The following is a 13,388-nucleotide window of genomic DNA, read 5'->3' as shown; positions in this document are numbered from 1 at the left end:
GAGAATTTATACCTCAATTACCTCTCAGTTAGTGAGATTCCAGCCTCTGTCATTCATAGAAAATAGGTGCAGGAGGAGGCCATTCGGCCCTTCGAGCCAGCATTCTTTGGGTGAAAATATTTTTTCCTCATTTCCCCTCTAATATTTCTATTGATGACTTTAAACCTAATTCTCTTGGTTTGTGATCCCTGTGCAAATTGATATTGAAATGTGTTGGTGCACAGAGATACTTAGGGATGTTTGTACATGAAACACTGAAAGTTAATGTGCATATACAGCAACCAATTGTGAAGAGAAATGGTTTACTTGATGTTTACTACAAAAAGATTTGAGGACGATGGTAAAGATCTCTTGTACGTCTGGTCTCCTTGCATAAGGAAGTATATACTTGTGACAGATCGAATGCATTCAAGATTCACAGGCTGAATACTGGGAATTCATTGTCCTATGAGCAGAGATTAAAAAGACCTGTAATCTCTAGAATTTAGAAGATTGAGATCTCTGAAAGAAGCACATTTCTTACAGTATTTGGTGAGGTAGATGCTGGGGTGGTGTTTTCTAAGGCTGCAGTATCTAGAATGAGTCGTCAGTCTCAAAATGAGACATTGACCACTCAGAACTAAAGACAAAACACACATTTCTTCACACAGTGGCTTCTGTGGAAATCTGAGCCCAAGAGGACTCTGGAGTGGCTCAGTATCTTAAAGACATAAAGCACAAAGGATGGCAGAGTGGTGCAGCGGTAACATTGTTGGCTTACAGCACCAGAGACCCAGGTTCAATCCTGACTACTGGTCCTGTCTGTATGGAGTTTATACATGCTCCCTGTGGGTGCATTATCTTCCCATTTATTGTACATTCCCCAGTTTTATTGAATCTCCCCAAATGCATTATGTCACACTTCTCTGGACTGAATTCCATGTGCTAGTTTTCTGCCCGACTGACTACTCCATTGATGTAGTCAAGTTCAAGGAATAGATTATAAAATGGCAAACATCAGCCACAGGTGCAGCACAATTCGTAATTCACTTATCAATACTCTCAATTAACCAGGGTTGATCTAAAGCATGCTTATGCTTCACTTAACCCTCGTATATGTTATAGCTCTGGAAGTCTCACATCCAGATCCCACAATTTTCATTGTGTCATCTGTGCAACTATGCCACTTAAACATATTGCATGGCACTGATACATTCATCCACTGCAAGACAAGGTACACAAAGGTAGCAGACATTATGTGGAAGTGGGGACACATTCTAACCCTCTGGAAGGAACTTTATTGAAAGTCTTGTGGATTATGGTATTGTGTCCAAAATGGTAGCACTGTAAAATTAACTTTGCAGACTGTTCGATATCTTGATATAATTGCTCTGCATACTTCTACCAGCAGGTAGCTGTGTGCTTGTTAGCACCATTACTAATATGGCATCTGATGTGCTACATGACAGTATTGTGTGCAGACCATTAAGGGCCTGTCCCACTTATGCGATTTTTTTTCGGCGACTACCGGCACCTGTCATAGTCGCAGCAGGTGGCCAAAAATGTTCAACATGTTCAAAATCCAGCAGCGACCAGAAAATGGTACGACTCTTTGGGCGACTACTCACGACAATATAGAAACATAGAAAATAGGTGCAGGAGTAGGCCATTTGGCCCTTCGAGCCTGCACCGCCATTCGATATGATCATGGCTGATCATCCAACTCAGTATCCCATCCCTGCCTTCTCTCCATACCCCCTGATCCCTTTAGCCACAAGTGCCACATCTAACTCCCTCTTAAATATAGCCAATGAACTGGCCTCAACTACCTTCTGTGGCAGAGAATTCCACAGATTCACCACTCTCTGTGTAAAACATTATTTTCTCATCTCGGTCCTATAAAACTTCCCTCTTATCCTTAAACTGTGACCCCTAGTTCTGGACTTCCCCAACATCGGGAATAAATTTCCTGCATCTAGCCTGTCCAACCCCTTAAGAATTTTGTAAGTTTCTATAAGATCCCCCCTCAATCTTCTAAATTCTAGCGTGTACAAGACCATACAGGCATCACCCCACGATGTTTAGATGTTTCTTCAATATTGTAAATGTACCTGCGTCTACCACTTTCTCTGCCAGTTTGTTCCATGTATCCACCACCCACAGAAACAAATGTAAAGCAAAGTAACTGTATTTTGGATATCAAACAACTGCATTGTATAAAAATATGCACCCAGTTCCATGGAGATGCCTTAAAAAGGTTAAGCTTTTAGAATAGCTTATTGATGGTCGGCATTGACTCAGTGGGCCAATTGGCTTGTTTCCATGTGTGGGAACAAACTGCAGATGCTGGTTTACACCGAACATAGACAAAAATGCTGGAGTAACTCAGTGGGACAGGCAGCAGCTCTTGAGAAAAGGAATGGGTGAAATGTCATTCGAGACCCTTCTTCAGACGGGTTGAGAGAGATATTTCCATGTTGTCTCTCCTTATGATTCAAATATGTCAGTCACTCTCTACTAAATTAATCACAGATATGCAGCAACCTCTGCAGCTCAATGTTCTGTGGTGAAAGGCAAGTCCAGCTGCTACCTAAATGCGGGTTTCTGTTCAGATTAATTCTGGATAATTTCCTCCTCTTCCGTCCCCTCCACTAATGTACTGATATGAATACGGTGCCACTAGGATATTGTGCCTCACCCTTGCAAGCTGTACAGAATGATTAGATGAAGGCCAGGGGCCATTCCGTTAAGGCGTGTGCTGCACGTGCAGTGTCAAGACCAGACATAAATGAACAGGTTAATTTCCAAACCCTGCATAATACTTTTTTTTTTCCGCTATTTCAAAGAATTTGTTTAAACATGACATTTTTAGAAATGCATGCTTTATAGTTTTCTCTACTTCTTGATGATTTCTTAACTGATGTTAACTGCTCAGCCTCGAGTCCACACTGACTTTAAGATAACTGGTTTACTCTATTAACAGAAAGAAACAGAAACACCACTGATGTAGCATTTTAAAAGTGTTGATTTATAATAGTACAAGTACAGTCCTGAGGTTCCCAAGTGGGTTAAGTGCAATCAAATGTACAAAAAGCATTTCTGACATTCATTATTTTCTATTTAAACCATTAGATCAAATTGTTGAGGCAATATGGCAGATGGTACAATACTTGCAATGCAGGCTGGCTCCTGTTCACTTAGGATGTGACAAATAGTCATGGAAAGTGCATGACTCTTTACTTTATCACTGTCACCTCAATGTGGAACTGTGGATCAGGCCAGGGGGGGGCGAGGCCTCTCATGTTGTTGTAGACAGGCTTGAAATAATATTTGAACATAATATCTTTTAAGGTTCTCATGCCCACTTCTTTGGTGCATTACCATATCCAATTAAAAAATAAAGAAAGAAGTGTCCAGTGACAATGTCACAAAATTAATAATCCAACGATCTAGACCTCACCAATGGCATTTCAATTTGGTTAATTAATTGAATAAATCAGGACTAAGAACCCACTATCAGTGGTGGTGAGTGTGAAATAACTGGATAATTGTTATTAACACATCTTATTTACCAATGCCCTTGAGAAAAGGGAGTCTCTCTTCCCTTCAGTATGTGAATCTAGAATAACAATAATATGGTTGTTTCTGGTGTTCAGAAAAGCACTGACTCAAACCATCAAACATTGATTCTATCACACAATCACAATGAAGCCACTACAGTCACCCACCATCACCCTAAGCAGCTGATTCCAATATGATAACCTTCACAGACATCAGCATAACCATCTGGAAATGTTGGCAAAATTGGGGATGACCAGTCAAGCAATAGCCCAACAAATGTGTACTCTTCATAACATCAGGTAACAATAAAGGCTGTCCAATGCTCTTATTGGGCATGTGCTGCACGTGCAGTGTACATGCCTTTGAGACAGCGATGCTGGCTCGAAGGGCCGAATGGCCTACTCCTGCACCTATTGTCTATTGTCTAATGCAAAAGCGAACTAAAAGAGTGGTCACACAGTGGTATGTAGTAAAAAGAGTGGAAGCTCTCAACATTAACACAGGACATGAGATGAAGTCTTGCAGCATTGGGATGAATGGAGGTGAATACTACCTACCACTCTCTTCCAGCTGATGAATTAACATTACTTTATATTAAAAGGTACACTGAGGGTAGCAAAGCCCTCAATACTTATGAGTACTTTAAAAAAATATATCCCCAATTTATACCCAATTAAATCTCTAAAGTCCTAAGTCTAAAGTAAAATATTGTCACTACACTGTTCAGTCCATCACAGATTCTGACCTCCCCACCATCAAAGGAATTTACAGGAGCCACTGCCTCAACAATGCAGCCAGCTTCATCAGAGACCCCTGGCACCCTGGCCACACACTCATTTCACCCCTGCCATCGTGAAGATAAGGGAGCCTGAAAACTGTAACATTTGGGTTCAGGAACAGGTTAATCCCCTGCAGCCATCAGGCTAGAAAAAAAAGAGCAGCAATGCTCGCAATAAAATCCTAAAGTTAGCACCCATCAGATAATGTAGTTAATGCTCTGGAGCAGGGTTTGACCTTTCACCTTCTTGCCTCAGAAGCAAAGGTATGACCGTCAGATGAAGGCTGCAGTTCACCTTGTCATATGAAATACGTGGTGTTGTTAAATTAATGAATGCTGTTCTATTAGCCTTATATGGTATTTTTAACCAGCTGATGTAAAATATTTTCAGCTGTGTAAAATCTACATTAAAATGAGGTAATCTGCATGAATACAAAATAAAGGCAATGCTCAGGCTCTCACTTTGTGAATTGTGACAAATCAGCATTAAAAATAGTTTTGTCTCATAACATCAGACTTCTGACCCTGACAACATTTGTAAGTTAAATGTAGAAAAGCAATCATCTTTAGTTGTGCTTAAATGACTTGTAATATGATAATAGAAAAATAAAGAACATTTTCTTACATGGATGAACTGCTGGCATTTATCTGTGTGCTGGCAGCATTAACTGAAGGGGAAATAAGAAGTCATGTTTCATAGTGTACATTGTACAACACAGCAATTTCTGTTTCGGCTGATTAAGCTGCATTGTTCAGCTCCCTGCATAAATCCCTTGAAAATCCAGAATTTGCTTTCTCTTCTGTGTAACAGAGTGATGAAGTGAGTACCATCCGAGTGAAAGAACAAGGCCGTGATGTACTCATCCTGCAAAAGGTGTCGTCATCTAGCCCAGCCCCCGCAGCAGGGAGTGCCCTGAATGATTTGAGGTAAGTGGTTCACATACTCTGCAGAGCACTCAGCAGCCAGATGGATCATATCATCTGAAGACTAACAGTGGGGAAGAGAAACCACTGATATCACATAATGGGCTGGCTGTAAGGAATGAGATAATAAAAGTGAACAGCATGGGAAGTTCAATATTAAGACTTTTTCATCCATATTTAGAAGACGAAAGAGTTTCCAAAATCTTTGCAGACAGTACTGGCATGACCTTGCCTGCCTTTGATGTGCCTTATTTTAAATATATTGACGAGGATTCAGAGGATGAGTGGAGTAATCCTTCGCAGTCCTCAGTAGAAGAAGATACAATCAAATCTTCACTGTCTAACAGGTACGTGGTGGTGGCTGGAACCCCTGAAAAGATTCTGGAGCATCTGCTCAATGATATACACTTGGAGGAAGGTGAATGCAAAGAGACTGGTAAGGACACTAATCTTGCCATTAAATCAAATAAATACATTTATTTCTGACTATTATTTAACATGTTTAATCTGTGACTAATAATCATTTCTGCATTTCAGATGATTATTATTTTGATATCCCTTTGAATCAATATCTTTATTCATTGTTTAGCAGAATACACAACATGGTGCACCACAGGGATATCAAAATGCCTTGAAGGGTTTTACAGGGTTTCTGAAGTGTTAGCATTTGATTATCATTCCATAGTGTTGAATGCAAAATGTATATTACTGTTTGCAGAATATCAAATTCAAAGTGACAATTTTCTTGATCTTAACTGAGTCACTGTCTGCTGGCATTTTCCCTTTTCTGTAATACATATTGTAAATCAAAAGCAAATCATTGAAAATGCTTCTGAAGCATGCACTGTGCTCAGAACAGAAATATTGAAAAGTCATAAATAGTCTGACTGGTGGCGACAATGTAAAAGTGGGGCCACAGAATTTCTTCATAATGCATTGACTCAAATAATATTGCTGTTTGAAAATAATTACAGAGAGCAAGAAATCAGCATTGCAAACCAAATGATGATATAAATATTGTGAGAATGTAAAAGATCCTAAACTTTTACATTTGAACACTACTATCCTTTGAGTGAGTCACTTAATGGATCATCTTACATTCATGTTCTGAATCTGGATGTAATCAATGATTGTGAATAAAAAAAATCAGGATTCAGAATTAAGGAAAATGCAAGTTGTTCATTATTGTTGAATTTTAATTGTGATGAATATCATTCCAGAAAATAATTTACAGATATAATAGTCCCATGAATCACTGAATTAAAACAGACACCTACATACCAAAACAGTGGGTTTGTTACATGCACTTGAAACTGACCTATTACTTCCCTGGTTATGAAAAATCATTTGAATTATTGATTCATATTGATTCTGACATGGTGGTCAAGTCCATTGGATTATATGGAATGGATTGAAATATAATTTAGATTTTGAGTCTTCTTGCCAAATTTAAGTGCATAATGTTGGAAAATTCCTAAATCCTCTTTGATTTTTGAATAAATGATGCTGTGTTCCTAATAATAATAATAATAATAATAATTATATCTTTTATTGTCATTGCACATAAGCTCAACGAGATTTGGTATGCCGCTTCCAACCGATGTTATAACATAAATAACTAATAAAATTTGGAGTTAGATATCCCGAGAACATGGATTGTAAAAAGAACAGTAAAACAGTCAAAACAGTTCAACAGACTAAAGTGCAGATGTGTCTGTGCGACGTGACCATCCGAGGGAGCCAGTCCAGGGGGGATGGGGGGAACTCAGCAGGGCCGGTTCAGAGCCGCTATAGCTCTGGGAATGAAGCTGTTCCTGAGTCTGGAGGTTCGGGCGTAGAAGGCCTTGTAACGTCTGCCTGAGGGAAGTAGTTCGAACAGTCCATTACAAGGGTGTGAGGAGTCTTTATGGATGCTGATGGCCTTCCTGAGGCACCGTGTGTGGTAGATGCCCTCCAAGGCTGGTAGCTGTGTCCGAATAATCCTCTGTGGACGACGCGCTGAAGAGCTCTCCTCTCCGCCTCCGTGCAGCTGAGATACCACACAGAGATGCCATATGTTAATATGCTCTCTGTGGTGCAGTGGTAGAAGGTTGTCAACAGCTGTTGGGGCAGACCAGTCTTTTTTAGTGTCCTCAGGAAGAACAGTCGTTGCTGTGCCTTCTTGACCAGCGCAGTGGTGTTGGTGAACCATGTGAGGTCCTCTGAAATGTGAGTGCACAGAAACTTAAAGCTGGACACTCTCTCCACACTTTCCCCGTAGATGGAGATTGGGGCGCATTCTCCATTATGGGACCTCCTGAAGTCAATAATCAGCTCCTTGGTCTTGGAGGTGTTTAGTGACAAGTTGTTACGTGCGCACCAGTCCGCCAGGTTCTGCACCTCCGCTCTGTATTTTGTTTCAACAACTGAGGCTAGAATCAGGGTGGTGAGCAGCTTTCATCCATCATACCTGAGGCCAGGATAGCTGATGTTTCTCGTAAGGCTTCCTTGCTACTTGTGGACTACAGCAGGGTGAGGAAGGGATGTTACTCTGTCACTACAGCAGTGTTGATGTGCTTGTATGGTTTGATATGGCATTTGAGCCCAGAACTTTGATTCTAAAAGAATGTGATATCATTGGAGAGGGTGCGGCGGAGATTCACTAGGGTATAGCCAGAATGGAGTATTTGATCATGAGGGACTAGATAGGCTGGAGAGACACAAAATGCTGGAGTAACTCAGCAGGACCGGCAGCATCTCTGGAGAGAAGGAATGAGTAATGTTTCGGGTCGAGAACACTCTTCAGACTGAGAGTCAGGGGAGAGGGAAACTCGAGATATGGAGAGTAAGGTATGAAAATTATAGATCAATGCAGACGTTGTGAGCGGGTTAAAACGTGGTTGTAGAGCTGGGGAGCAGGAGAAAGCACAGAAGGGGAGCAATGAGAGAGGTTGTTGCTAAACTCTTGTCTGAGAGAGGAGAAGTATTTCTTCAAAGTAGGCATACTTTGAGAAGATTTCACGGAGCAGGGTTTGATTGCCATGATGTGGAGAAGGCTGAGGGGGAACCTGATTGAGGTGTATAAAATTATGAGTGGCATGTACAACAGGGTGGTGAGGAACATTTTGCCTTAGCAGAGCCTCCTGTGACCAAACGGCATAGGTTGAAGCTGAGGAGTGGGAGATTTAGAGGGGACTCGAGTAAGAATATTTTCAGTTAGTGGATGATTAAGATCTGGAACTTACTGCCTGAGAGGATGGTGGAGCCAGGTACGTAACAACATTTAAGTATTTAGATTAGCACTTGCAGCAAGGCTATGAGCCAAACGGGTGTCAAGGGTTATGGGGAGAAGGCAGGAAACTGGGATTAGGAGGCAGAGATCAGCCATGATTGAATGGCAGAGTGGACTCGATGGGCTGAATGGCCTAATTCTACTCCTATAACTTGTGAACGTGAAATGCTGGGAAAAAACATAGAAATTAGGTGCAGGAGTAGGCCATTCGGCCCTTCGAGCCTGCACCGCCGGAAATGGATTAGTAAAGAGTGATATTTAATTGTTAGCCTGTAGCTGGGTTTTCTGACTGACTTCATCGGCACCCACATGGACACATTGCATGACCATTATGCAACATCCCATTAATCATGGGGCTGCTGGTGGAAAATTCAGCAGCATTGAGGCCTACATGCGGGCACAATTGAATGGGACGTACACAGAGCTGAGCCCTTTCTGCCGCATGCTGCATCATTATGGAGTGCCCAAAGTGCAACAGAAGACATCTCTGCATCTGGATCTTGGTCCAATCATGGAGAGAGGCCTAGTTGTTGGGGTCATGCAACTGAGCCAGAGCCTGTGAGAGAAGTGCAGTGGGATGGGTTGGTGAAGGGTCATGATAGAAGAATAGGATTGGGGCCTGATGCTGGGGTGATGATCAAGAACTGAGATCCGGGGTGAGATAGAGGCGGGGAAATTAAGGCTGAGCAGGGTGGTTGTTAAAGAATCTTGAGCTTGGGGGCCAGAATAGTTGGAGTGGTGGAATAGGGTTCCCAAAGATAAATTTCAATGACCAAGGATAAGCCTCATGGATACATTTTAATGACCATATTCCAAAGGGAATAGTGTAATTGGGTGCTCATCATATGTGGAGAATGATCTTCTAGGGTTGGATTCATTTGCTTGGGTTGGATTTGCAAACGGAACAGAGATATGCAATAAATACAGGTTGGTGACACAGAGAGAAAGGGTCAGCCATGAACCTATTTGAATGGTGGAACAGACATGGGGCCCAATGGCGAGCTCCAGCTTCTACTTCTTATGTTTTTATGCCAACTTGAATTTCCAGTGGGATGTGCGTTAGTGCCAGTACTCATTATAATCACATTCTGCTCAGAAAAATAACAATGTTTAAATCCGTAAGAATGAAAAAAAAATCCATAGTGTGTCTGAAAGGCCTGCAACTTTGATTTGAAGCCGGTTTGCTTTTTTTATTAATTGACAGGAAGTGCCAATTATCTGGTGGGAGAATAATGCAATGAGGCCAAAGTGAATATTCAGATTTATGTTCATGAGGGAAAGATAAGAAGTTGTACTGGGAATCTCATCATCTCCTATTTATCATCAGCCTCAATTTAAACTCTCTCTCAGCATGAATGTCAGGAACTGCTTGTTTTCCATTTTCTTTTCAGTCTTCCTATCCCATTATTCAACCTGACCACCAGCCCTGACATTTAAATTTATATTTTGCCGCCAACATTAAGTGTGCAATATATACAGCCTGCATGGTGTACTCTGTTTCTGAAATTTGATTCTGTTAATTTTAATGGAGCCAAATTTCAGAAGCAGAATACAGTGCATATCCAGTTATATCTCATGCTTAATGCATGTGAATCTCTAACTCTTTGTCTTTGAGATAAAATTATAAATTCTTCTAGGAAGCGTTCAACAACAAATAGAAGATGGTGACCAAAATAATTACTGATGCTATCAATTTTCTATTCAGAAATAAAATTATGTAATATGTTGTAAACAAATTAAATGATTGTGACACTACTTTTGAGTGATACTTGCCTTCAGGCTTCCTTTCAACAATCCATCATAGCATTGCTGACCCCCATTGTTTACAGGGTATGATTTATATTCTGAATATTGTTATTGTGTGATTTTGTGTTTTCATGCCCAATGTATTGGCACACATGTGTACGATACAGTATATGGTCATTAACATGATGCAGATGCATTATGCAACACTCAATATCAGAAAAAATGATCTCATTAGCAGATAATTTCATTTGAAAAGTCAGATTGCATTTTTGAATATACCAAAATCACATTTGTGCTTTTAGTATATTTATTTTACTTGATTAAGATGCATGATCAAGTAAGCATAACTGTCCTGTTACGCTGCAGTGTATTCTCAAAGGATGGAAGCACCTGTGTTTTAACAATTATTTTGACAATATAAATTAGGAAAGATTTTTATGTTCTGGATTCATCCAAATTATACAACTCATAGCCCATGAGGTAAAGCCAAAATATATGGTTGTGTCATTTGAATATAACTTTACAACAGCAGAAAATATACACAGGGTGATAACTGTTATTGTGTAAAGTTGGCTTAGTGCATTTTCCATGGAACATGCTTATGTCACAAATTAAGTGGCAGGCTGCGGGAAAAAAACAAGACAAAACATGGTATGCATATATTCAATCACAATATACTGTCTGTTTAAGTCTTAATGAGCTAGATTATAGGCAAGTGACATTTCAAGATGGGCTTTGTAAACACCCTTTAGTTGTTTCAATTGACCGAGGCATTGAGGACAAGAGTCAAGAAGTCACACTGCAGCTTTATAAGACTTTGGGTGGGCCACATTTGGAGTAATGTGTGTAGTTCTGGTCGTCCCATTTACAGGAAGAATGTGGAGGCTTTGGAGAGAGTGCAGAAGATGTTTTTGAGAATGCTATTTGGATTTCAGGATAATAGCTATAAGGAGATGTTGCGGAAATTGATTATTTTCTCTGGTGCTTTGGAGGTCAAGAGGAGACCTGATAGAAATATATAAAATCACGAGAGGCATAGAAATCGGAAATCGTAAGAACCTTTTTTCCCTGGGTGGATATGTCAAAGACTCTAGAGGACATAGTGAGAGAGGGAAAATATAAAGGAGAAGTACAGGGTAATGGGCCTGTTCCACTTAGGCAACTTTTTAGGTGACTGCAGGAGACTATGGAGTCGCCACATGTTCGCGGGTGGTTGCTGGGGAGTTGCCTTCATGGTCGTGAGTTCCCGCATTCTAGGAAATAGTCGCGACCTCATTATGGTCGCTGCGAATTTTTCAATGTTGAAAAATTAGCGGCGACTAGAATGAAGCCGCCATGGAGCGTATCGAGAATTCCCGTGCCGTAGGTGGGTCGCCAGGAGGTCCTAGTGGGTTGCCAGATGGTCAAAGGTTCTCTTAGGTTCTCGTAGGTTGTGGTCGGTGCTGACCGGTGAATTTCATTGGCTCGTTGGGGAAAAGAAATGTAAGCAGTAGTTTTCAGAATCAAGGATAACCGACCGGTAATGTTAATGTCCGTCAAGCTTCACAGCCGTGTATCTCTGGCTTCTTAAAAGTTGTTTCCATTCTTTCTCTCCCCCCCCCTTCTCCCCCCCCCTTCTCCCCCCCCTTCTCCCACCCCCCTTCTCCCCCCCCCTTCTCCCAACCCCCCTTCTTCCCCCCCCCTTCTTCCCCCCCCCTTCTTCCCCCCCCCCTTCTTCCCCCCCCTTCTTCCCCCCCCTTCTTCCCCCCCCCTTCTTCCCCCCCCTTCTTCCCCCCCCCTTCTTCCTCCCCCCCCCCTTCTTCCCCCCCCCCTTCTTCCCCCCCCCTTCTTCCCCCCCCCTTCTTCCCCCCCCCTTCTTCCCCCCCCCCTTCTTCCCCCCCCCTTCTTCCCCCCCCCTTCTTCCCCCCCCCTTCTTCCCCCCCCCTTCTTCCCCCCCCCCTTCTTCCCCCCCCCCCTTCTTCCCCCCCCCCTTCTTCCCCCCCCCCTTCTTCCCCCCCCCCTTCTTCCCCCCCCCCTTCTTCCCCCCCCCCTTCTTCCCCCCCCCTTCTTCCCCCCCCCCTTCTTCCCCCCCCCCTTCTTCCCCCCCCCCTTCTTCCCCCCCCCCTTCTTCCCCCCCCCCTTCTTCCCCCCCCCTTCTTCCCCCCCCCCTTCTTCCCCCCCCCCTTCTTCCCCCCCCCCTTCTTCCCCCCCCCCCTTCTTCCCCCCCCCCCTTCTTCCCCCCCCCCCTTCTTCCCCCCCCCCTTCTTCCCCCCCCCCTTCTTCCCCCCCCCCCTTCTTCCCCCCCCCCTTCTTCCCCCCCCCCCTTCTTCCCCCCCCCCCTTCTTTCCCCCCCCCCCTTCTTCCCCCCCCCCCCCCTTCTTCCCCCCCCCCCCCCCTTCTCCCCCCCCCCCTTCTCCGTGTTTGTGTGTGTTACACTCTGACAGTCGCCGTTCCAGTTGCCGGTGTTTCAGGTGACTGCCGGCAACTTGACAGTCACCGGCAGTCGCCTGAAAAATTACCTAAGTGGGACAGGCCAATAAGCCTTTTGCACAGAGAGTGGTGGGTGCCTGAAACATGCTGCCAGGTGAAGGTGGTGGAAGCATTAAAATAGTGGCATTGAGGAGAGATAGGAACATGGATGTTCAGGGAATGGAGAAAAATTTATCACGTGCAGGCAGAGGAGATTAGTTTAACTTGGCATCATTTTCGGCACTGGCATTGTGGGCCGAAGGGCCTGTTCCTATGTTGTATTATGTTCTATTTACTCCTTTGCATCTATCATATTGATTTACAAATGACATTGTGCTATTGTCTAAGCTCCGTGGTTTTCTTAAGATTTATTAAGGAGCAAACAAAATAAAATTGTCGTGCTGATTTTTTCCCTGATTTCTCCAAGTTTTTAAGGATAAAGTTAAATCCCCAAAGCAAACTTTTAAGTTAGCAATAAAGTTGACTATGGTATAATATCTCATTCCATCTCTCAGAAATGTTATGTATTGACATAAACCTAATGGATTGATACATTTAAATTTTACTGTAAACCACTGTAAGTTATCACTTGTATTTAAAATTTGATTTGAACTTCCTTGTAATGAGAAAACAGTTTGATTGGTGTCACAATCAGGAAATAAGTGTATAAATCCTTTTGAA

At 42.6% G+C, this 13,388-nt stretch overlaps 1 protein-coding gene across 2 annotated transcripts in view; it reads left to right on the top strand.

Annotated features, from left to right (window-relative positions):
- rapgef5 (Rap guanine nucleotide exchange factor 5) overlaps positions 1 to 13,388 on the top strand; it is a 143,642-nt gene that overhangs the window by 69,773 nt on the left and 60,481 nt on the right. For both annotated transcript variants that reach the window (XM_033046205.1, XM_033046196.1), the window contains exons 10-11: positions 5,130 to 5,245; positions 5,590 to 5,678. In XM_033046205.1, the coding sequence (XP_032902096.1) occupies positions 5,130 to 5,245; positions 5,590 to 5,678 (205 nt within the window). The remainder of the gene's footprint in view (positions 1 to 5,129; positions 5,246 to 5,589; positions 5,679 to 13,388) is intronic.

Source organism: Amblyraja radiata, chromosome 2 (assembly GCF_010909765.2).
Source record: "Amblyraja radiata isolate CabotCenter1 chromosome 2, sAmbRad1.1.pri, whole genome shotgun sequence".
Classification (NCBI taxonomy): domain Eukaryota; kingdom Metazoa; phylum Chordata; class Chondrichthyes; order Rajiformes; family Rajidae; genus Amblyraja; species Amblyraja radiata.
Note: the sequence above shows the minus strand (reverse complement) of the source record. Positions and strands in the feature narration are given on the sequence as shown.